The sequence below is a fragment of the Anas platyrhynchos genome, chromosome 2 (assembly GCF_047663525.1).
Source record: "Anas platyrhynchos isolate ZD024472 breed Pekin duck chromosome 2, IASCAAS_PekinDuck_T2T, whole genome shotgun sequence".
In the NCBI taxonomy this organism is placed as follows: domain Eukaryota; kingdom Metazoa; phylum Chordata; class Aves; order Anseriformes; family Anatidae; genus Anas; species Anas platyrhynchos.
The window spans coordinates 138,271,570-138,297,461 of NC_092588.1; the positions used below are offsets into that span (position 1 = coordinate 138,271,570).

At 38.7% G+C, this 25,892-nt stretch overlaps 1 protein-coding gene across 2 annotated transcripts in view; it reads right to left on the bottom strand.

The window, feature by feature from the left end:
- CUBN (cubilin) overlaps nt 1-25,892 on the bottom strand; it is a 140,820-nt gene that overhangs the window by 109,369 nt on the left and 5,559 nt on the right. For both annotated transcript variants that reach the window (XM_005015103.6, XM_072033674.1), the window contains exons 7-22: nt 23,942-24,068; nt 22,614-22,782; nt 21,657-21,788; nt 20,265-20,360; nt 19,602-19,723; nt 17,921-18,107; nt 16,162-16,280; nt 15,084-15,318; nt 13,836-14,017; nt 12,898-13,060; nt 12,505-12,695; nt 9,267-9,423; nt 8,476-8,654; nt 8,113-8,275; nt 7,650-7,866; nt 6,459-6,589 (exon numbers count right to left, since the gene is read on the bottom strand). In XM_005015103.6, coding sequence (XP_005015160.4) covers nt 6,459-6,589; nt 7,650-7,866; nt 8,113-8,275; nt 8,476-8,654; nt 9,267-9,423; nt 12,505-12,695; nt 12,898-13,060; nt 13,836-14,017; nt 15,084-15,318; nt 16,162-16,280; nt 17,921-18,107; nt 19,602-19,723; nt 20,265-20,360; nt 21,657-21,788; nt 22,614-22,782; nt 23,942-24,068 — 2,570 coding nt within the window. The remainder of the gene's footprint in view (nt 1-6,458; nt 6,590-7,649; nt 7,867-8,112; nt 8,276-8,475; nt 8,655-9,266; nt 9,424-12,504; nt 12,696-12,897; nt 13,061-13,835; nt 14,018-15,083; nt 15,319-16,161; nt 16,281-17,920; nt 18,108-19,601; nt 19,724-20,264; nt 20,361-21,656; nt 21,789-22,613; nt 22,783-23,941; nt 24,069-25,892) is intronic.

Consider the following 25,892-nt stretch of genomic DNA (forward strand, 5'->3'; position numbering starts at 1 on the left):
ATCGCACGATGTAACTCTTGGCAGAAAAAGGGCAGGGGCTAAAATTATAGGCTTAATTTGATAACCCCGGAGTCTTGTTCTGGTCCTCTATTCCCCTCTTTCAGATCCTACAGGTTGCAAATATAAGAAATGAAGTTTTCTGACATGGTGTTTCTTCATATGAAGCATCAAACCCCTGATCCTTAAGTCATACAGTTTGGGGACCCTGCCTGCAGGGTTAGAAATCTGACTTTAAAATGTGACCCAGAGTTTTCTTAAAGACTCGTTAGACAGAACATAATCAAAAAATACATTGAAAAGGTGTGTTATTTATTAGGTTTCTTATTTCTAAATAATTTTTACCTTCTGATTTTGGAAGGGTAGGTGCCTGACTTATGAGCACTTAATGCATAGAGGGGTTGCAATACTGCTACTCCGTATTCACTCAGAGGCTGAGATCATGAATACTGTCTTTCAGCCTGCAGAATATTAAAACTGATGTACTAGATAAGGGCCCTTAGGGTAAAATTATCAACAAGGAAGCCAAATTATTTTTATCAGCCCTTTTAAGAATAGTTTCCACAGAATTGTCAAGGTTCCCTCCCTCACCAAAGTTTGCTTTCCTGGGCGTAATCCATATAAAAATTCATATCCAAAGTGTGCTAAGTTTAAACTGGATGCTGTGTTCTGCTCCACACTTTATATAACAATCTTCACTATGATCTAAGAGGGATAAATATAGATGGCCTCAAGTTGCACCAAGGGAGGTTTAGGTTGGAAATTAGAAAAAGTTTCTTCTCAAAAAGAGCAGTCAGGCATTGGAACGGGTTGTGCAGGGAGGTGGTGGCATCACCATCCCTGGGGGTGCTTAAGGAAAGGTTGGACGTGGTGCTTAGGGACAGGGTTTAGTGGGTGATAGTGGTGGTAGGGGGGTGGTTGATCTTGGAGGTCTTTTCCAACCTTTATGATTCAATGACTGAATGATGGAACAGTGACTGCCTTAGAAATGTCAGACCTCTGGCTACAGTGAAGTAAATCCAAGCGTAAACTGCACATACACTGCTATGAAGATTAGGAAAAGCATAAACAAACCCACATTTTGTGTCAGCCAACACTCTTCTGTTAAATGGATTAATTTGTTGCATTCTTCGTGTCAGTAAGAGAGCTGGCACTCCTGTTTTGCAACCACCTCACTAACACAGCAGTTGGGGCTGTGCTTGTGCAGTCCTAGTTACCCCAGTGAAAACTGTTAGCAAAGTTAGCAGGTAAAAAGAACTTTGAATCCTCTGCCAAAGTTCAGGAAACAGTCTAACTCCATAATGTGCTTACACTATGCCTGGAAAAAATACAAATTCATAACTGTTTGAAGACAGTTATTGCAGCAAATGCAAATCAGAAGAAAGCAATTGTCGTGGACAATTGCATGTCTTGCTTTGCCAGCATGTGAAGTTTCAAAAGCTATTCAGTCTGCTTTCTGATTTTGGTACTGAATGTTTGCTCTTCTGGAAAGGAGAAAAAAAAAAAAAGCCTTAAATGCCAGCTTTTGTACCACTCACTCATGCAGTCATGCACAGTGCAGAAAATTATAACCATGTCTTTCCTATAAAGAGATATTCATCAGTTGCCACAATTCTAATTAATCGAAAAAAAAATATAGTGTCATAAGTAAAATGGCACTTTTCTTTCCATCTCACTCTGCTAAAGGAAAACTCAGATTCGTAACAATTAGACCCTTATGTAACGTAATGCATCTTTAGGGAAAAAAAAAAGGAAGAAACTATCACATGAAATATATCCCTCTCCACAGGCAATGAAAAAGCACCTCAGGGCCTTCTGTAACTGCTGCTGGCAGATCTAACAGGCTTAATTTTTACCAAGAAGATACAAAAGGTTCTTTGTAGTGTTTCAGCCCCAAACTTCTCAAAAACACTAGGTACAGTTGTTCAAAAAGAACCTCCAGCTCTCTCCTTATCTATGCACAAACACACATACTGCACAGTCATACACACACATATAGGCCTATATAGGCACACTAATAACCTGACCAAACATAACCAGTTGCCTAAAAAGCTGCCAGTTGCCAGCTGATTGAGTCTTCTTCCTCAGCGTGAGCTAAGCAGATGCCTAAGAGGTGTGCAGGAGTCCAGCTAGTTTTTCTGTCTTAGCTCAGCCTCATTCGACCATGCCCTGTCTATGTGCACAACATATTTGTCAGACTTTGCTTTCCATTTGTGCCCTTGCTCATTCAACCGGAGAGAAAAGCCAAGCGACCTCCTGATAATTACTGGGTTTGGTCAGCATAATGTGAACTGAGATCTCAAACTGTACTCAGCTATCAATAAAGACACACAAATCTATCACCTTCGGGTACACTTTTAAGTCAATGGGTTCAAATACTTTTCTTTCTTCTCAAACTCTAGTTCCTGCAGTAACTCATTGTCAGCTATCATATGTCACACAATTAAGCTATTTAAAGCCAAGTTATTTCTCTTGATTAATTGTATCATTTACAATTCAGACTGATAAGAAGGAAAACTCTTATCTTTCACCAAAGCCAGAGAAATAATAATAAAAATGATAAAAAGAATAGTAAATAGGAATAAGAAATGTATCAGGAGGGCAATCTGCTTACAGACCTGTTAAGGCTGTCTTTTCTCAGAAAAATGTTTTAAATAAAGTCTCTTAAATGGAAAACAAAACAAACAAACAAAACACCGCAAAGCAAACCAAGTAAGTACCCATTGATCAGTGAAGAAGTCAAGGACAATGAAATACATACACTGAATCTAGTCTCATTTTCATTGAAAAATTTTGGTCTCATTATTTCAAGACCTGAGTAACACTTCCACTAAAGACTGAGTCCTTTCAAAGATTTTTCAATAATTTCACATTTTTCAATAATTTTCACTCTGTGGCTTGGTCAGCCAAGGCATGCAAAAGAAAACCCCAAATCTATCATAATACGTATACAGCTATTGTAACACTTATCTATATGGTATTTGAGTCCTGGACTCTAGGAGATAGATCTTAATTTACCTTGGTTTCCATGTGACTTCCCCCTCAAAAGACAGACTGAGGTATAGACAGTTTAAGTGGGAAATATACATTTTAAACAACAGAGTATCATGTGGGCATATTTGACTGGAAGATGTCCATTTGTATTCCTGCCATATGAGCTATTCACAGCTACTAGCTGGCAGACTGCTAAAACTGTTGTCTGTACTTTATGGACCATGGCCATGGATGTATGTCATGGTATTCAATTTTGTTGACAAGGAAATACAGCTTTACAATTATTCTCAGGCTACTCTTCAACTAATTAATATACCACAGATACAGCATACTAAGATATATGGAGAAGAAACTTAGTTTTGTTTTACAAAAAAAGCCATTTTTTTCACTCATATATATCCTCTTTTTTTGCTCTTTCTCTCTCTCTCTCTCTCTTTTTTTTTTTTTTTTTGGATGCATGTGATAATGCTGTCCATCTTCTCAATAGCTCATTCTCTGCAAAATAACTCCAGGCAAAGGCCTATTGAAACATCTAATATGAAACAGAACAGCTTTGACCAGTTCTGATATTGGTTACACTGTAGTTGGCTAAGAAAACATAGCTCAAAAAATATGAAGGATTCTTACTGCACAAGGAACATTATTAGAACCATATTTTTCTTAGGAGAAAATAGACAGCAGATGTAAAGAAAAGAAATAAAAAAGAAAAAAAAATCCATAGCTTTGGTAAATCTCTCAGATATGATTATGTTCAACAATTCACCACTTCAGTGTAACTGAATATATGTAAGATGAATAGCAGGCCTAAAAATCTCACAGTGGGAAAACTGAACTTGATACAATTTCAGGGCAGTGGGGAGTTACTACTCACAGTAAAGCCTACATACATGTATTTGCCTTCAAAATTTGCAGCTTCAAAAACCTTTATTCTTAATCGAAAAAGAATGTTAGCAGTCCAGTATTTATGACTTTACAGTATTACTATTCTTGTGCTGAGACAAAAAGAGAAATCTCTGTAAAGAAAAGCAGTTGTAGTTTCAACTTCTCTATAGGGTTATTAGTCTCAGTTTCAGTATTTATCAAAAAAAAAAAAATTATTCTAGAGAACATAGTTCTGGGTCTGAGTGAGAATAAATTGAGAATTAGCCCTTTTGCACTACTTCTCATCAAAGGCTCTGTTTAGCTGAAAAGTAGTCGAGATATTTAATTAAATAAGGGGAAAGAAAGAATTTATTATGGGGCAAGAAAATTATGCGGAAAGATTCACACAAAAATCGTATCTGTTGCTAAAATACTGAATTAAGACATTTTATAGTTCTTATATAAAGTTTTAATACAGTTTCTAGTTGTTAATAGTATTGAAGAGAAAACAGCTTTTCATTTCTAAGGCATAGTTTAAAACCGTTCTATGGACAATACTGGTACAGTTTGAACCTCACATGATGCATATAGCAGTGCTTTGGATGAAAACTAGAAATTCCAGGTGTCATCGTGGTGGTAAAGGAGGGTACATGGAAGAAAAGAAGCAGAGTAGAGAAGGTGAAAAGAGAAACGGGGTTTATCAGCACCAAGATAACTAACAAAACCAGAGAAACAGGATATTAACAGAGACATAATTATAGATGTATGCTGAGTGGAAAATATTTTGATCTTGATAAACTGTGAGACAACTTACTATGGAACTATTAGGAAGGAATTGAAACTACCTGTGAAATATTAACTTGAGGTAAGGTAAAAGAAAAAAGGAAAAAAAATCACAGTAACAAGCAACAGAATCACATTTACAGAAGCCATGGTTAGCAGCTGCAAAAACAGGACAACAAAAATACCTTCTTTACTAGGTAGATAATTTCACGATTTTTCATTAGTAAGGAGTCAGAGTTTTCAAGCTAGAGTCTCTTTTGGAAAGATTTTTCAAAGCTCAACTTGGTTTTGGCCTACTATTTTCCAATAAACAAAAGGTTCCTCCTTGAAATATTTCTTATTTTATCTTTATTGTTTTTACTGACCTTCTGGTTTCCATGCCAGATAACTCAAGTATAAATGAGGGCAGCTGAAAAAATGGATTATTTGGATTTATAAGTAATCTGTAATGAATGAAAACACAGTGGCAAAATCTGTACTGGTCTCGCCTACACGCATGCTTGAGAGGTGAAATAATAGCCAAATTGCCCAAGCTGTCACCAAGAAAGCAGTTATTTTTTACAAGGCAGAAACTGGAAAATTTTGTTTTTAAATAGGTTGGAGAAACTCGGGAAGGAGGTAAAATAAAATAATTAACATAACTAAGAGCAAAAAATGATCTGTCTTTGGTAGTTTATTACCATAAAGATGAGTACTATGAATTTGTGTTATTCAACTAATAAATCCTTTATAGCCTGCACACATGCACGAACCAGACAGAACCTGGTTAGTGATGGGCACATGAGTAATCCAGCTATAAATATATTCCCATTCTTACTTTTGTGCATTGTCCCACTCTACCTCTTTTGAGGTACGTTTCTGCTAGGCAGAATCTTTCTCTTTACCTGCACACATCCCCTTCTGCTCCAGATCTGTGTTTCATAGTGAGGAGATCAATAGCAGATACATGTTTACAAAACTGGTACTTAACAGTTTTCACCAATAGGCTGCTTGTTCAAGTGCAGCTCAGTCACTACTAAAAAAGCTCTCAGTGCTGGAGAGACATGCAAACACTGGAACAGGTTTGGTGGTTTCAGCACAGTTTGAAAACACAGATGTGCCCAACATGTAAAACCTTCAAATCAGTCATACTTCTGAGTAATTTCTCAGTTTTTTCTCTGCTTTAGAGAACTAAGAGAATGCACAGCCATTCTCTTTGATAGTCTTTTCCCCACATATGTACATCTTTGCCCCATAAAAGCAGATACTTAAAGAATAGATTTAAGGCTTAACAGGAGCCTGTTGGAGACTGAAAAGTTGTACTCTGTCTTAATGAAAAAAAAAAAAAGTTATTTTTTACTCAGGTTATTTTGCTGCTGTACCAAATTTCATACTGTGTGACTTTTCCCTACCCAACATCAACACTGTACCTAAATAGGGACTAAACTAATTTTTATGGCACCTGAGATGTTCAGGCAGTCTCCCATTCAAGTGAGTTGTCCATGATTGCTAAGCTTCCTATATCACATATATTCAGCTCAGAACGGAGAAAGCAAATTCAAGAAATACTTTTCCTAAATAATTCATGCAATTCTGCCATGTCATCATTTACTGTCTTTTTAAGGAAAACTGCAGTGTTGCTTATAGAAATTCCTTTCTGCTTTGGCCATATTTCCCAGAGAGGAAAAGCTTGTAAGTCAAGTAGCTATAAATAAGAAGGGGTAGAAGAGGCACCAGGCAGTCTTCTGTTAAAACAGAAAATAATGTTTATGTTTTTTACAGGCTTTATTTACAGTGATAACTGAAAACATTTAATTTGCATAATGAACATACTGACATATTACCTTTTGATGCATCCAGGGAGATATAATGAGCTGAGAAGCCTTCAGATGAAATACTGTGATCGGTCACAAAGAACAACGTCATCATGTTGCCACCACTGGTGAGTGATGGTGGAATTGATCTTCCACAGTACCTGCAGCAAAAAGAAGAACCAAATTGAGAGGCAGTGTTTTATGAAGCACCTGTATTACTGGAAGAGGATTCATCTTTCACAAAAAGTTTGAAGAGTTGCATGTACACAAATGCCTCCATTGAATGATAGAGATCCCAGCTATATACCCTGTATCATGGGGCTAAATTGTACGATACACAGACAACGATAGAAAGCTAAGTTATGTGACAAAGTGAGAGGAAAAACTGCTTGTCAAGTTGTCAAATCTTACTGAAATTAGTCCATGCTGTGCCTACAACATATTCTACTCTTTTGTAGGAGTCAGAGTAGATATCAGAAGAGTAAGGCTGCAAAACACTCTCCATTCTATTATGACAGTCATTTGCTCCTTATTTTTCAAAATACTGCCATGTCAGCCAACTACTTTACAGTCCATAGATGCTGCTCAGTACCTTGCTCATGTTGTTCAGATGTTCTTGAGTTCTAGATTGGCAAGAAAATCCTGTATATATTCCAACTGTTGAAGGGGGCAGGGGAGGGGGACGGGAAGGATTTGCCAGCCTTTTCTTCCGTAATATAATATTAACATATTATAGCAATTAATAACAATATAACAGAAGAAAATGAAAACAAAATCCTATAAAACAATGACTTCCATTTAGTGGTATAGTTTTTGCTGACATCCAAATGTACAATCTTTTAAGTTATCTTTATTTCATTTCTGCAAGTGTCTTTTCATGGACACAGATATATTAAAGCTTTTGAACTCATTTCCAATGAATCAAAAATGTTAATGGACCTGGACAAAGGGATCAATTGAATCCTCTCCTTAAAAAAGCTGACCTCTTGACCTAAGTCAGTTTCTCTCAGTATAGCATTTATTAAATGTGTTTCTCATTCCCCAGTCAAAGAAAGGAAGCTGCCTTTACTACAGGAGGGAGGGGGATTGCTGTTAATGTTTCAGCAAAGCAGAGCAGTTAATGTATACTCAAAATTTAAGGCAGTAAATTGGATAGAGAGATCTACAGAGCAGTGTACATTCTACAGTAATAAAGTTCTGTATGCTAATGGACATATTCACCTTCCCAATTTTTGCATAGTGCTGTTGTCATATATTTCAAGATAATCATTTCTGCAATAATAATCAAATGCCAAATTAAATGAAGTGAACGTCAGACGGATAAGGTAGCCAGGTTGAATGTTGATAGTCCAGGTACAGTTAATACCATGTGGGTAGACATCTGGATGGCCAGGACTTGTAATGGTTCCTTCTTGTCCAGTGAGAGACTCTCCACATACTGTAAAGATTTAGAACATCAAGTTAAATTACACATTAATTCAACATTGAGGCACCTAAAAAATTGGTTACTTTTCTTTCTGAAATGTCATGGTCTTTTTTTGCCTCATGAATGTTACACAGTGAAATATTCAGAATTTATCTCCCATTAAAACTTTGCAAAGCTTGATGGCCCCTTGTTTTCAGCCTTACAGGAAAATCTGGACTATACCAACATTCTATACACAAAACAAAACAAAAAACTTACCTATATCTAATGGCCAGTACTCAGCTCTGAAGCCAAGGTTGGTAAGAGAGGAAGCTCTGAATTTAATATAGAGATTGTTCCGTGTGGATTGCACTCTGGATGGTACAGCTGTACCACAGTATTTCTCCAAAAGAGGAGAGTCTGTGTTGTTGCCATCTCTGACCTGAAGAACAGTATATTCAATATATCCCATACAAAGTTATATGGTATTAAAGTTGTAAGCATAAATGAATTCGTAAGAATACTTTAAAAGACATCCTTAGTAAATCAAGTAGTTCTGCTTTGGTGGAGATGAGTGTGAGAAGGAACACACAGATAAGAATTTCTTAAGGTTATTCATAGTACGTGTGTATTATTCTTTACCTCAACGTAGTCTGAGTCACAAGTGCTTGTATTTCGAATGTCAAAGTCGATAAAGTTAAGAATCACCACTTTGCCAGCTGGCTGGGAGATAATCCACTCACAGGTCTTTGGGTGAGATGATACCCTGGGATAATACGGTGAATGGATAGTGCCTGCTCCAGACAGGAAACCTCCACAGGCTGCCAACAGACACCAGGAATCAGTAGTTGTGATGAATGGTTTCAAGGAATGTATAATCATGTCTATCAAATATCACTATGACATTACAAGAAAACCACCCCTTAAAGCCTGTGTTCTCACAGAGTCTACTGTGGGTCATCCAGGTAGGATTAAGAATGTGTTTAAAAGAAAGTATGGCTGTAACTATAGCATAAATGTGTATATGCAAGAGACCAATTTAACTCTGACCATGAAAACTTACGGATTTGACTTATTTCTTTCACACACTTAGACAGATGTATTTGTGATTAAGAACTAAAAGACATCACAAAAAATATAAAGATTTAGGCAGAATTGTAGCTATCTCATCTTTGGAATGTTAGTGCTAAGTGACTTACGGTTAATAGAAAAAATAGGGGATACATTTCCAAATATGGTACAGTGCTTACCATGGACCTAGGACAGACATCATCTGTGCATTTCTAAAAGTAGTGATAAATAAATAAATTGACTCTTTCCCCTTTCTTTTGAAGTTTGTCTTGTACCCATTATATGGATAATATAGCACAGGAATGACTGAAAGTGACCAAATTACAGATCAGTTCACTGTGCAAGTCACCAGTTCTTCTTACCAACTTGATAAATGGCCCTGAAGCTAGCTCGTTGCACAGAAGCATCAGACTTGAACTTGATCCAGAGACTGTTGCTGGTAGAAGTGATTGGAGACGTAAGTGTACTATGACAGAATTTGGTAATTAAAGAAGACATCTCACTGTCACCATCTCGAACCTAATCATCAACAAGAAAAAAAGAATTATGTCAGATCATAAAAGTCTTGGGATTTGATATCTGGATAACATTATAATCTCACAAGAACTGCTAAATAACAAAAGGAGAAACTATTGTACTGATATATAAGAGGGGTAAAAGGCCACCACAGTAATTGGCACAAGTGACTTATGGGAACTCAAATGAAGGATTGGATGATTGGCACAGAAAACATACACACACACTACTGTCACAGGACACTAGGATGAAACAAATTTTCTCTGTGAATCACAGTTTTAGCACAGTTTGGGTGTGTGTTTCCAAAAGTGACATCTTTAGTACTAAAGGGGCAGACCAGGTGCTCACCAGTGACAACTATGAAAATTTTGCCAGCACTAAAACCATGCTGTGGAAAAAGAAGAGGATTTGTGATTTCTTTGCTCTGGCCATGAAGTTTATAATGACTTTTCAACAGCACTTCTGCAGAAAAATCACATCACATCACACCTGTACATCAACACAGCCAGGCAGCTCAAGAACAAAAGGTGCAACTCTGAGTCCCATAAGCAGTAAAAAGGTATACTGATGCCTTTCTATTTTTTGTCCGAAGGGTCCAATGCATGAAAACGACAGTGAAACTGTATCAGGGAATCATTTCTAGGTTCTACCGTTTACACTGCTACTGCACTAACCTTAATCAATTTTCCAATCAAAGGAAAAATGTACCTGGTATACTATCCCAGAAGCTGATTACAAATCATGATAATTAAGGGGACCTGCAGGAAAAGATATATTTGTATTTCCAAACTTCAGGACCTGAATCCATAGACTGTGCATAAGAAAGAATAGTTGCATCCAGAGCTTGCTCAGCTTTGGCCATCTCCCCTGGTTAGACAGCTTTGTGACTCTAACAGATATTTTACATTCGCCTGGGACATAAGTTCCAGGTGACAGTTATTCTGGATTTACAGGGGAGTAACAAAGATCAGAATTTGTGCTGGAATGTTTACAGGATCTTTATACAGAAGTGAAAGTTTCCAGAACTACAGTTTGCATGAGTTCACATTTTTTCTTGACCTGTTTCTGCTTACATTTTTGATTTATAAAGTCCAGTGAGTTGTGATAAAAGTAACAGGTTCTCTAAACTATGTGAATAATGTCTCATATTGCCAGCTAGAAGGATGGCAAGGAGAAGGAGCTGGCTTGCCTAACACCTTACCTCTGCAGCATTATGTCACAGCCTTTCTTAAATAAGAAGTTTTATTGTGTCTAGTTTCTTATTGCAGACCCCTAGTTCCAGGCTGCTCCTTCCTTAGCAGAAGAATAAACATCCTTCCCTGAGCAAGTGTTTGTGATCTCTGTCTGGCTCAGTGGAAACTGCAGATTTCCTGATATCACCAGGGATAGGAATAATCTGCAATTCTTCAATGTGACAAAACAATTGTCAGAAAGTGATTTTTAAAGTAACTTAAACATCCAAAATCTATCTCCCTTCTTGAACTTCATCATAAAGCCCAATGAGACAATATTTTAGAAAAGTATATGTGGAAAATCAGGCATTGAGAAAGGAGCACGGTACTTTACTCATAACCACATTTCCTGCGTCAGAAAATGCTGGCTGTGTTTCTCTGCTCTGGGCTGAGCAGACTAAGGGAGAGGGAAGGGGAAGAGGTGTTGAGATAGACAGAAATACAGGAAAACTGAACTGCTTGTGACAGATCAGCAAACAAGAAGGTAAATGCCTTGCTGAATTAATACAAACTGATTGCATTTAACAGAAATGGTTTTGTTTCTCTGACTGCTGTGAATTTAGCCGCTGTTCTGCCAGCAATTAGGCAAGAGGAGTACCAGGCCAAACAAACAAAAGCTGTCTGTTTTCATTAAACACACTTCCCCTCTCATTTCAGAAATTAATTACACTTCATTCCAACCAAAGTCTCTGGGTTAGAGGAGGAGGGACGGGAATGATGTTAGCACAATAACAAATCTTTTAAAAACAGATTAACTAAAGGGAGCTCACAGGGGCCTATGCTGCTCTTGGTCAGAAAGAGCTTAAGCACAAAGCCATGTAACCGTGCAGCCACGCAGCGCCATGCAGCTCCTGTTGTAGCCATCTGTAAACTCAGCCTTAGCTCTGCCAGGCCTGGGGCCAGGGCGGCTCCCTCCAGAGCCTCTCCACCAGCCACCAGCTTCCCTGCGCCTGGTTTAGCCATGAGGGTTGGTGTCGCATTGGTTTTATGTTTGTTAATCTCCCTGAGGTACAACTGCAGTTTTGTACAGATGGCACTAACGAGCAGCCATTCCGTGTAGGATGAGGTATTTATGATGCCTTGAGATATGGCAAGCTGGGATGTGACACAGAGGAACACAGGGACTGGGTGGCAGGACACAGGGCACAAACTGGTAATTAAAATCCCACCAGAGCTCGTCAGGCCCCAAAGGCCCCACCAGGACCTGACCAGCCTTTCCTGGGGACTCCCCCACTCTGCCTAGGGCCCAGAGCCCCATTTCAGCTCCCAGTGCTGTCAGCCCCTGCCCCATCACGGCTGCAGCAGATCCAGGCTCCAGCTCCCAGCCATGGGCGTCACCAAGCCAGACCCAACCATGAGCGCACATCCCAGCCCAACCTTGGCTTGCTCCTTTCCCCCAGTGGGGTGCCCATCACTCAGGGCTGCTCCTCATTGCCCTTCTCCTGGCTGGGGTGGTGGGATGGGCTCTGTCAATATTTAAATTGCATGCTTTGTTTCTGCGCCGAAACCAAATTTTCAGCATAACACCATGAGGCACTGGAAAATGCCTCATAGAAACTGTGGCATTATTTCTATTTCTCTTGTATTTGGCATGTATTTACCTATGGTCCAAACTCCATATTAATCATGTACAGCTGATTAAGAATTAGCATTAGTATTATGCAGGAAGATTTTCTTGTTCTCTTATCTTCATTCTTTTAGCCCCTGTGACTTTTGGACCCTAATAAATCGGTGTACTTAATCCTTTGATTAACACCCGTCTCTGTAGTGGCACCTGAGACATAAATTATGCTGCCTTTCTTTGTACACACATGTAATTAACATTTCATATTAACTGCTTAAGAAAAGTCACCTCAATATAATTCAATGAGCAATCGCTGTGACTCTCCAGCTCCATATGGGTGAAGTTGAGGTATATTTTTTCATCTTCTGGTTGTCTGATAATGTAGATACATTGTTGGTTGTTAATAAAAGGGTTAGGCCAGAAAGGGGACGTGATAACCCCTTCACTATCAGTGTAGTTTCCTCCACAACTTGGATCTGCTATATTAAGAAAACAAAATGTTAGTTGAAATACTCACAACTATAAGAACTCTTCCAGTTTAGGGTGACTCTAAGCAATGACTACAAATCTAAGAGATTTTCTGTATTATTAAATAGCAAATGTTAATTACGTCCATTCGTGTCCTGTTGGCTATGTCTTGGGAATGTCACAGGCTAAACTTCAGTGCTGAAATTTACTTACCAGGCGATGTTGTATAGACAATGTGGAAACCTTTATCAGTAACTGAGTCATCAGAGTGAAAGTGAATCCAGGCATATGGACCAGTGGTTTGGAGTGGGGGTGGAGATCCAGTGCTACAGTATTTACCGACAACAGGGTCTTGTGGAAGAAGACCATCTCGAATCTAGACAGAACGATAAATCACTGTTTAGGATTATCAGATATGTGCCAGCTCTGGACAGTACAAACACTCTTAAAGTTACATAAAGGGGCCCAGGAGATAGTGTGGATGGTGGAAGCTCATACGAAGTTTCCTCCAGACACGCAGAAAGTAATAAATAGACCAACCAGCATAGCTGTGAGGGTTCTTCTAGGAGTCATCAAGGGGGTTGTGAAAGGGAAAGAAAGGATCAGGAGATCTAATGCTGAAGTGTTTTCCTGAAATCACCCCCTGCATGGCCCAGTTATGGAATATATGCTACTCCAAACCATCTGTTTATTCTCGTGAGTGGGCATTGGTGAATTCTGTAACCACTGCTTTTCACTTGAGAGAAAGTCCTATGCTCACCCATCAAGTCATGGACTGCACTATAATAGGAATCTATTAATCTTAGGTACCTTCCCGTAATAGTTTTACTTAGGCTGAACCTCTGTGGCTTGACATTCTGCTAGCAGTTTGGAGACCAAGCTTTGAAAGAAAGTTAAAGCTTCCCACCAGATGCTTGGCCTTGCATCCCATCCTCTCTAGTTGTAGGACTTCCACTGATTTCAGTGGAGTGGGATTTCATCCTCTTTTTGAATCTGAGTGCATCAATGGCTGGAGTTAAGTACAAATGAACATTTCTACCCAGGATTTATATTCAAACAGTCTACTTCTGTACATACAAAAAGTTTTGAAATATCTTGTTTTGCAACAACATTGCCATAAAATGATGTCATAATCCACAATTAAACTTTACCTCTAAATGGTCATAACTGCAGTTTTCATGGTGTTCTAGGCTTAGTGTGCCAAAGGCAAAAGTGATGAGGAGGCCAGGACTGGTTGAAATGGTCCAGAAACAGTCTCTGTTTACAGGATAGTTACCAGGGTATCCTGGAGAGGTTATTGAGCCATAAGTACCTGTCAGCTCGCCACCGCATTCTAACAGGAAAGAAACATGGAACAACACAGTCATTAACACTGCACATCAGGTCAAAAGCTGAATTGTCAAAAATTTCAATATCAGGTAGCACTTTGGAATTCAGAATACATTCAGAAACAAACAAAAAACAACAAACAAATAAACCAACAGGTTACTTTTTTCTTTACATTTTATAATTAATTTTACAACTCAATTATAAAAAACCAAATCATTTCCTCATCTGCTTTGTAAAAGAAAGATTCTCTTACAGTTTTAATGGAAGTATCTTTAGGAGAATGGTCAAAAGCATTTGTTTCAAAAATAGAATACACTATGCTATGATATCTAACAATGTCAATTAAAAGAAAAAAAAATAAAAGAACATTTTAATAAATGTTTCTTAAAATAAAGAAATAGTTTCCACCAGAATTTTCTATACTTTTTTTTTTTTTTTCTCTGATTTTTTCAGGACACAACCCAGTGCACAGTTTTGTTCCTAGATGGTTCTGTACAGAACAGTGAAGTGAGCTTGATGCTGCACAAGATATATTTAGGCTTTATCTCTAGAAATGCACTTCCAGGACTCGAATCACAGAATCACACAAGTGGTGTTACCAAGAATTCAAGCAGTAACAGTCTGCAAATCATACCAAAAACATCACAGATAATTTGAAATTAAATTTCAAACAGTTTCATCCTAGAATGTTTGGAAAGCATTATTCAACCTCTTTATCCTCCTGTAAATTGTCAGTGGAAATAAAAGGGTAACCTGCCTGCTCAATGTACTAGAAACTTCTGCGAGAAAAGAGAATTAATCAGAAGAATGTCATCTCCAGGATTATGTGTTCTACAGGGGATTCCTCACAGGGGGCAAAAAGAAGCCTTAAAAACTAGCAGTAGATTATTCATGTAGAGGCCTAAAGTTGTAGTTTAAATAGCTTAAAATGACACGTGTCTAAATTTCAGCCTCATTCCCTAGTAAAATGTCCTATTGCTCTTAATGTTTTCTGATTAAAGTAAGTAAATAATTCATTTTGCTCCAAAGCTGTGAACACATTAAATTACCTGACATTTCATCAAACTTACCAGGATCTCGAGATTCCCACTGAACAGTAAAACCTCCATCTGTAATGGCGTGATTTGAGTACAACCAAAAATAAAGGGAGTTGTGGGAACTGAAAAGCTCTGTGGGAGGTGTGGAACCACAGTATTTTCCCAGCATGTGCATTGATGCTGAAGCCCCATCATGGATTTGAAGGAAGTCAGAGTTACAGTCATTACTTGCCTTCAGTTGGAAGACCGGGAAAGTAATACGCAGAATCTAACAGGAAGCAACAAAACAAATTATCTCTTTTTTTTTTTTTTTTGCATCTGCTAAAATAGTTTATGCTGTAACTCTGCATAGCAAAGATTTATTTGTTCATGCAGCTGTGAGAATCTATTTGCTTTGGAGTCATTATGTGATTTCCTGAAAAATTCCAGGATAGAAGAAAATATTATGGAATCTTAAGGATCAAAAGAAAGGAGAGAAAATCAGAAAGAATTTGGACAGGGAAGTTATCTGGAAACAGCATTATTCTCATAAACTAATAATTGATATCATTTGCCTGTGTCTGCTACATGATATAGTTAGAAAGGCTTGAACTTTAGCATATAATACTTTATTCCAAGTTTCCCATGGAAGCTTTCTCATCAGATAGTTAACATTTCTCATCCTTTCTATGATTGAAAATATTGTCATGGGAGTTTAAAAAAAAAAAAAAAAGATCTTTCTTTTTAAAAGTGATCTTTCTTTTGCATATATAAAATCAGTGTATTATGAACCTACTCTAGATAAATAGTGACACACACAGCTTTATGTAAGTTCAGATTCCCTGCCAACGTGCTTTAATGCAGTTCTGCTGAAGACAGCAGTAGTGGCTCTAAGGCTTAAAGCTGAGAATATGTCACATACATATAATGCTTTATAAAACACTTCCAGCCATTAGTATATAAAACAACTTATTTCATTCTCATGCAAAGTCAAAAATATATCCAAAATATAGATCCCTTAATGTAGGTTAGACGATATTGGAACGTGTGACATGAAGATGGTCACATTTGCTCTGATGAACTGAGGGGTCCGGCAGAATGAAGGTTTCTTTATTCTGAACTCTTTTTTTACCTTATTGGGATCAGTGTGAATAACCCAAGCGCAGCTGACCCCAGTATCGTACCGCTGGCTGTTTGGGTTGTTTGGGTAACTGAAAGTCCCCCTGGAGCCTGAAAGATATCCTCCACAAGCTGCAGAAACAGAAAAGTAAATGGATTAATTTGTGCTGTCACGGTAAAAACTTAAACAAAACCAAACTTTTAGCTTTGGTTTCCTGAACATTTAAAACAAGAATGAAAGATGCTTCTATGAAAGACTTCAGAATTTCCTCTAAAGTGGAATGATATCATAAAAAATGAGAAAAATTATTCCCTGAGTGAAAAGTAGTTCCTGGAAAAAGAATAAAGATCTTTCAGCAGGAAAATGTGAAGTCTGCCAAAAGTTGTTTATTCTGTCTCGGAAAACTATCAGTAAACCAGTTGGTTTCCAGAAGACTAACTCTGGATTAAAATCTTCAGAGTTTCCACTGACACTGAAATGACATTTTGAAGCTCACATGGTATAAAATTGTCTTTCTCAGTAGTCATGCATCACAGAATGTATCCTTCAGATGTTTCGTTGTCCTATATATCCTTTCAGGTCAGATTTCTGGTTCTGATATCACCTCTTATAATATACCATGGTCTGTTCTCTCATTAAGCCATTAAGTGAATGGGAGCTGTGAACTGGGAATCCCAAACAGCTACAGAGAAATATGTCCATAAAGAACCCAAAGTACAATGCACATACAGCTGTGGTATACAAGAAGCAGCTGTAGATTAACATTCAACTGGCAGCAAAGAAATACTCAATTATCAGCAAACTGAAATGAAGTATTTTTTATGAGGGAACAGTAAAAAGAATATAATTTTCTTTGAAGTGTCCATCTAAAACATTTCACAATTTCTCAACAAGATTCATAATTATCATATCATAGAATGTATTATTTTTCCTTTGACTAAGAAGTAAGAAAGATTGATACATTATAATTTGTCACTGGATATAAAATGGTTTTCTATTCTTCACATTTTGAATAGTTAAATATTTTTTCCACATATATATTCCTAATAATAAAAAATTACTGGTTAGACATATAAGGAAAGCAGAAAGAGCTTTAAGTAGCTTTAATATAGATCAGATTTCGTGGTGGCTCAGTGAAAGTTCACATTCTGTATCCTATAAAAAGTTAATCTGCTTTTTTCACATCAGTCTATTGCAATACATAGGAGCCATCTGATAGATGGATGCCACAGAGACACTCACTGGAATGCTATCCTGACTTTGTTTAATCAAAATTAATGGCATAATAATTCCCCTCCTCCAAACGAAAAAGAAGAATACATATTCAGAAGACATCCTACAAGTAGGAACACTGTAAAACTCCACATTCCTAGTTTCATGGATAATATTTCTTTCATTACATTTCTGTTTTGAAAACCTTTTCTGGCTTTTCATGTTAACTAAAAATATCTGGACCTCTCAGTTTTGCAACAAATGAAATTGTATGCACAGAAGAAAAATATTACTACATTCTCTTGTAAATCTGTTTCCCTTATATCAAACCCTCTTTCTAACCCAGCTTACCAGACCACTTCTCAGGAAGAGCAATCTGATTTTAGGATAACTGGAGTCTGGTCACGGCCAGTAGGCCTGCAACTCCAGTGTTACTCTCCTATTGCTAAACAAAGCAGCTATAAAGAAAAATTTGTGGAAAACTCTAACTCCAAGGGACCAGAACCTGTAGTCCACCAACACTAGCTTTTTTCTTCAGAGGAGGATGTCCTGGACATACCTTGCTGGGCAGTCTGGCACTGTGGTCCTGTCCAAGCACTGGTGCACTCACAGGTGTAGCTGTTGATCCCATCAGTGCAGTTTCCCCCATTCTGGCATGGGTTGCTAGAGCATTCATCAATGTTTTCTGTACAATTAGGGCCTGTCCAGCCTGCATTGCACACGCAGAAATATCCAAAGATTGTTGCCTACAGGTATAAACAAATGCAATAAACTTAATGATCATGGATCGCATAGAAGAATCAATGCAGTTGGTAGAAACACTGACATTTACACTTACTTTATGTGGAGATATAAGAACAAAGTAATAAATCATTTGGAGTTTAATGGCCTTGATGGTAAGTGGTGAATACCAACATAAACCAAAAGCCTAATCAGATTATCTAGCTGTTTGCTGTTTCTATCAAGTTGTTTCTTTGCAGAGTTCTTTCAAGGTACTTTTTAGAAAGCCAAAATCTGTATTCATTTAATCATTCAGGAAACTGTTTGCTTGGTTTCGAAATGATCATCCTAGACACAAGTTAATGATATTATCTAAAAATTAAAAATAGCAAGCCAAGATAACAATGGTTTATAAATCATTCCTCTCAAGACTGTTCTCTTAGAAGTCTGCACTGTAGTTATGTAGATGTTACTTTATTTTTCACCCTGAGGGATGTTAAGTAGGAACTGTTTCCCTTACTTCTTCGTATTATTCCTGTCTTTTTTCGCATTTCTTTTGTCTTGACCTTTACTACTCCTTGTAATCAAGTCTTTCCGTATCTGTAATTGTTTTAGTTTCTTATGCCCTCTTTTCTTGTATTTGTTGTTTTCTAGATATACTTCTTACAGTTAAAGCAGATTTTGGTATTCCATGGCACATGCTAACTGCCAGCTTTGATGTCCCATAATCAATGTGCTATATTCTTTATTTCCTTGTACATTCTCTGATCACATCCTCTGTGTCCTGAACAGATTTTCAGTATTATGGAAGAGGATTTTTCTGTGTATTAAAGGCTACAATAATATTTTAGAAAATAAAAAGGTGCTTTCTGATCTGCATTGCCTGGTATTTAATTAACATTAAATTTTATCTGTCATTACACTGGCCAAATATAGCTCTGATGTGCCCTATTTTATTAGATGCATCAAAATCCCATTACTGAACTATCTGACTGTGTCATCATTATCTTTAAGTAATAGTTTGCAACCATGATTGCTTATAGTTATATGTTAGGAAAAATTTGAGGGAGTACATAATTTCTTTTAATAGACTGACTAAAATAGTTTCTAAAAAAAGAAGAAGTAGGTGAGATCTGGGCACAAAAGGTCCTTTAAACAGCTGAGAGAAAAGACAACAGGTACCCACAGAAGTGAGTGAGGAATGCACAGAAGAGGGTAAGAGGTGGAGTGGGGAAGAGGGGATCATCTCCTTTAGAAAAGAAAATCATGAAAGGGAAAGGCGAAAACATCATATGGCCCATTTCCCCCTGACTCCCAGAATCATCAAAAGAAGGATATCTGTAGAACAACATGGACAAACAAGATCAGACTCCATTTGAACAACAAATTTACCATTTGTGAACATTTCTCCAAAATCATCATAATAAGTATCTTCCAGAACAGAAATACCAAAATCCTCAGATCCACAGCACTAACTTCCCTGAGCACAGCAGGGAGACTGTGAGGAGTCAAGCACTTACCACGCACTGACCATTTGTACAAGGGTTTTGCATCTGACAGGTATCATTGAGGGGAGAGCATCCGTTTGGACCATATCCACTTCCAGTGTACCCAGATGGGCAGGAACAAAATGGCATTAGTCCTTGGGAGATCAGGCAAAGACAAAGAGACCAGTTCAGTCCTTGTTAAAATGACAGTACCAAACATGACAAGACAGTTCCTTGACATTTTGAAGCTGAGCCTTTATATATGCCAACTTATTTGATCTTTTGGTACTTTCCCTGGTCTTTGCCTGGTCTGATCATGAAAAGATCCCTGTTTTTTGTACCTGAGAGCCTAAGGTAAGCTTCCTGGGAAGTGGTGGAAGTGGTGAAAGAATACTTATAGGAAGGAGAAGAATAGTCAAAGTAGATGAAACTGGAAACCACATTGAAGGGAAACAGTGAAGATCTCCACATTTTTATGATGAAATCTGCTCTTTTGTGTGGAGCCTCAATCTGTTTCTGTCAATGTCTGTGGAAAGGTCTGTTGACTTTAGCCAACCTGCCTGTGAACTCCCCTGGGTAAGGCAAAACTGACTATGGAGAAGGGGTTGCAATATAAATATTTTGCTACAGTGTGTTCAAATAGACTATTTTCTTGAGATTCACACTGTCCTTACAGTCCTTACAAAAGCATCATACCTGAAACAGAGGTACAAGTTGCCATTGGATGGCAACCTCCATTATTTATTGAGCAGATATCAACCTGGGTACATGTTCGTCCGTCTCCTTCATAACCTGTACAGAGATAACTCTTAGTTAGTCTGTAACATCTGTAACAAACTATGTTCCCTTAGCATCAGCAGAAAAACAATCATCTGGTAAAAAACAAAACAAAACAAAATAACAACAACAACAAAAAAAAAAAAAAAAAAAAAAAAAAAAACACTAATTTATGGTGTAAAATCACAGCCTTTGCAGCTAAAGAGAGAAAGTTAAATTAGTTTTCTGGAGTAAAAACTGGCATATTTATTATGTTCCTATGTTGCAAGGATGGATTCTGATCTTAACTAAATCCTCACGTGATTTAAGAAAATAATTATATTAGTGTTACCCAAACATGGGTGAGGTCAGAGTGAGTCCATAGGAGCTCAGGTCTCTCAGCCACCATGTGCTGCCCTGCCTACACTTCTGCACACAGCCAGCCCCAACCACCTCAGGGCTTCCCACTGCATATCAGAGCTACCCTTGGGTTCCAAATGCAACATCTGCCTCCTCTTGGGAGTCTCTGCAGGACCAAAATGCTGAGGAACAAATGCACAGCCAGAACTGAGGTCCACTGCACCACACCAAAATTCGCCCGAGGCCACATTTCTATCATGCCGATAGCCCTTCAGCCCCCAGTAATGGAGAGCCTTCGGTAACTGCAGCCTACTGCCATTCAGATGGCAGTCGGAAGGTCAGTTAGAAACCCTTTTTCATGCTAGTATTTCCCATATTGATTGCATGCATCTCGTAAAGCAATTGAAACCATAGAACACAAATTATATGAACAGAAGTCACCGCTTCCACTGTTTGACCTGTATTGCAATGGAAACACTGCCATTATAGAAAGCAGTTGGAGTGTGACAAACAATTATCTAGCCTTTTTTTAAAGACAGACAATACATCTGATTTATGGCACACAGGATATTCGTTTAATTAAAAGAGACAATAAGATTACTATCATAATTATGCAATCCCTGTCTCCCATTGATTTTTTTTTTAAAGGAAGTACCTTATAAAATCAAAGCTTTAACACCAAAAGGGGCTACCTAGTACAAGAGAAACACATTTCGGATGATGCACCAACAGACACCTACTTTGCAAAATGTTCTTTAATGGCTGAAGCAGTTTAAATATTTGTGAGCTCTACATCCTATATTATAGTATAGCACTGTACAAAATACAAAAATATATTTGTGTATGTGATAATCTTTATATAAAACCAGTCTACAGCTTCTTAAGTATATCATAAAGCAGGCTCAAATGTATTAAATCTTCATCTTTTAAGCCTTTCTATAGTTCTATCAACAAAAAATTCCATTATTTTACCTGGTGGACAGAGTCCACAGTGGAAAGATCCCATTGTGTTGATACATGGAACCATTGGTGCTATTGAGCAGCCTCCATTATTACTTTCACATTCATTAATGTCTTGGCAGCTGTGGCCATTTCCCTGCCAGCCTAAAAAGAAGCACAGGAGAGACATTAAAATATAAAACACTTGACTTTTTCATCTTCTGCTTTGACCAGAGCTTCGCCTAAAGCAGAAAAATATGCCTTTTGAATTTCCTCTCAATAACACAAGAGAAGACCTGTCCTCCTGATAACTGATGATAATTAATACTGGTCTGCAAACCAGTTACAAACACAACAAGGTGAAGGTGTTTGTATAAGAATGCTTTATTTTAACTGTATTGTGGATATGTCACAATCAAACACAGTTTAATCCAAAGAGGAGACAATTCTGATCTAGTGAACGTGCAAAATTTGCAGCAAGGTTTTATTATAACTCTGCTTAAATCTTCAAATGCTCCTCATGCACACTTCCTATACATACAACATACCCTACTCAGGAAGATGGCTCATAGGTTTTATGGCTTGAAGGAACAATTAGATTTTTATATTACCTTGGGACAATGGGCATACTGACATGAAGCTAACCCTACACACACTGGGAAGGATTTGTCTTACCCATCCCAATCTAGTTGTTCTGGGCTCCCAGTAAAATCACTGGAAAGAAATAGGTACTTCAAGAATGCTATTCATCTGACCTATTTAGATCTGACCTGTTTAGGATGGGATAAATCATGCATTAGACTCCACTATGTAAAATTATCTATGTGTTATGTAGATAAGCCATAACCTGTAGGCATTTATTCTGTAGGATACAGACTGCAGCATTTCATGGAGTCATTCCCATATGGATCCCCAGTCTGTTTATGACACACTGACAGTACTACCTGCTGCCACCCCCTCCCAACATAAAAGCAAGCAAGGACACGGTACCTGTGGGGCAGGGGCCACACGAGTAGGAGCCGAGTGTGTTGTGGCACTGCACAGGCGGGTTCTGTGAACATGGGGGACTGGGGAGGCTGCATTCATCTATATCAGCGCTGCAGGCAGGGCTGCCAGGAGGGGACATCCAGCCAATGTCACAGATACAGCGGTACTTGGGCTGCCACAGCAAACACCACATTACACATTTAAGACAGTTAGAAGAAGAGCCAAGAAAAGGGCAAGAGTTCATCTTATAAAATGTCTTCTAAACTATACAAGAGAGATCAGTGTAAGCAACCGGAAGTCAGCTTGGCTGTATGCAAACTGTTCAGTAACCTATGTAACATGAAGAGATGACATTAAGTTGCAAATATACATTTTCATTAACAACAATTTTCTCTCTTCTAAACTTTACTAATGGCCAGACTCAATATTTATCTAGCTTTGGTACAATTAAAGCTAATGGGAACAGTATTGTTGACTGACACAGGAGCAGATGCTGTTAAGCCAACACTGAATCCTCTTGAAAAAGATTTCTCCACAAAAATAGGTAGAAAACAAGTGATGAGTTGTGGAAATTTCTACAAATTGAGTAAAAATCATTTTAGCACAAAGAAGATGTGGTGTGGCTGGAATGGTGCATGGGTGTATAGGAACACTGAGGAACAGAAGCCTGCCAGGGTAGTTTTGGAGGGTTGCTCTGAGTGGAAAGAGCCAAAGTTGGCATCTTCCATCCATGCCTTTGGAGTGAACACCCTGTACCCGGATTTTGTCCCAAAAACAATTATCTGGTTTGTTGCAGAAGGCCATTCGAGTACATGCTAGCATCCACCCAGTACAGGCACTTGGACAGCTGAGGCCTGGAGTCAGTGATGGAGTCAAACGGATGGTACAGAGCACCAAACACAGGCAGCAGCCACCAGGCCAGCAGTCAGTGTTCCATAGGTATTGCTTTTCCCAGGGAAAACAAAAACGATATTTGTCCTTCCGAATCGTTTAAGTAATAAAATATTCCAGCAACTGAGTCCTGAACTCCCCAAGTAATGAATGGTAAGAATATGATATTTCAAATGAGACTTTGACTGTTGAAAGACTATTCCCAAGCTCCCAATGGATGTAATTGTAGATCTAATACTTTCACAAGTTTCTTTAACAAGACACAAAGCATTTCCAGTTCTTGCTGCTGTCCTTGAGACATTAGAGAGGTTATATGGCATTTCTTTGTGCAGTGGCATTTCTTGATGTCTTTTCAGTGCTACACAGTTTTGTGGTACTCAGCATAATCTATTGCATGTTCATGCTGCCTTGCATAATGAGACTTATACATTGTTCCTTACTTTGTTGGGCTGATCCCTTTCTGCATCTACGCAGATGCCATGCTCACAGAGCGTCTCAGATCCTCCCTGGCAGTCATCAAACTTCGAGGCACAGTGAGACCCATAGGTTTCTGGAGTACAGGAGCAGCTAATGGTGAAAGCAGACAGAAAAATCAATATGTTATTTCTATATAGCACTTAAAGATCATGTGTTACTGTAGTAAGATAATATTCTGCAGTGTTTATTTATACGGTGTTCCTCATGAAGCCCCTGTGTATTTAGCAGTACTGACAATCCCATTAATAATCCTGCAGCCAGAGGCAAGGCTCCTGTCTAGCAGAGACTGAAGAGCCATGTGGGATTTGCTTATATCCGTGACTGTCCAGGCCCACAGGAGTATCCACAGATTTTTCTTACAATCACAAATCCAAGAAAAAGGAAACATTTAAAGTGAGACTTCAGCAGAATATGTGCCTGGAAATCCCCATTTCAGCCAGAGAGCACCTTAGCTTTGCTTTTCACCTTCATATGTTGCTGGGTACCTAAAGCTCTACCTCTAGCAATACACAAAAATGCTTTGCCGTCAAGAGGCTTGGTGCTTATCTCCTGTCTATGTCTGTACACAAGGAGCAGCCCCACTCACCTCCCCAGAGCAGTCCAGACATCAGTCCCTGCACTCCCTCCCAAAGCAGAGATGTATAAGCTACAGCTGGCACTGCAGTTTCTTGTTGTTGTTGTTGTTATTGGTTTTGTTTGTTTGTTTTTTAAACCTCCACCACTGCAGGAGATGGTGGTGTTAGCTCTTCACCCTACAGCAGCTTCCCTGCTGCTGAGCACTCACCTGGGAGGTGGCCCAGCCGAGGCCATTCCCTCCTATCCCACACCCAGCCCATCACAGGGAGTGGGGCAGCCTCATACCCTGTGGAGTGACAGTGGGAGCACAAGTGTTTGCTGAGGTAGGAGGAACAAAGCTGCAGGCTGAAGGGATGCATCCCGCAGCGCACACCTTAGTCACAGCATTGCACAAACACAGTGGAACTGAAATCAGGAGCTTCTAGGCTATCAGGTGATGGTTCTCTTTCCTCTGGCCCTTTATTTCCACACGGACAAAAACTGAGTCTGAAATACAACTAACTGAATGGGATTAAAACTGCAGAAAGACTCCCATTAATTAGCTAACTTTTAATAAAATGAAGGTGAGACACTTATTTCGATGCAGGTAATGTGCTGAGATGTCTGATCCCCACAGAGACATATAGCACTCACTTGGCCCTGTTCACTTGCTTTTAAGCTGGCTAATAAAAATAAATAAATAAATATATACCATATAAAAACACCTCCGTACAAGCATTTACCTACACAGTTTGAATCAGATATTCCGGTGCAGCTGATCTGGACCTTGGAGCAATTTACTAGTAAGCCATGCTATCCTTGCCATGGCGACGTGATCAGCTGAAAAAGTGTTTGATAAGCCAATTGCAGATAACTAAACTCTGCACCCAGGACAAGTGACCCAGGTGAACTCAGGCTTCAAAACTGCAGTCGCAGTACTGTAAAACTGCATGTTTATTAATGTAAGAGACAGCAAATACACCGACATCGTCTTGCAAGTGCAGTCGCTCAAGCTGGGCAAGCAGAAAGTCGGCAGGACAGGGAAGCAGAACACCCCCAAACGTTCAAAGTACATGCAGAGCCTCACATTCAGCTCCAAAGGACACAGCAAGGCAATCGGAGAGGCTCCAAAGGAGAAAGAAAATGACACTGTCTCCTGCCTAGTCTGGAAAAGATTAATCCATTACCCAGTTGAAATTGCTCAGCTTTGAGAAGTCGGCCACGCTGCAAGGAGCTTTGGCCAAACTGCAAAGCAGTGCGGCGTGGCACTGCCCTGGTCCTCTCCCATTGCTACCTGCACTGTCCTGGTGAGGCCCCCATTATGCTGATTGCGATGCAAATGTCTGATAGACATGGGGA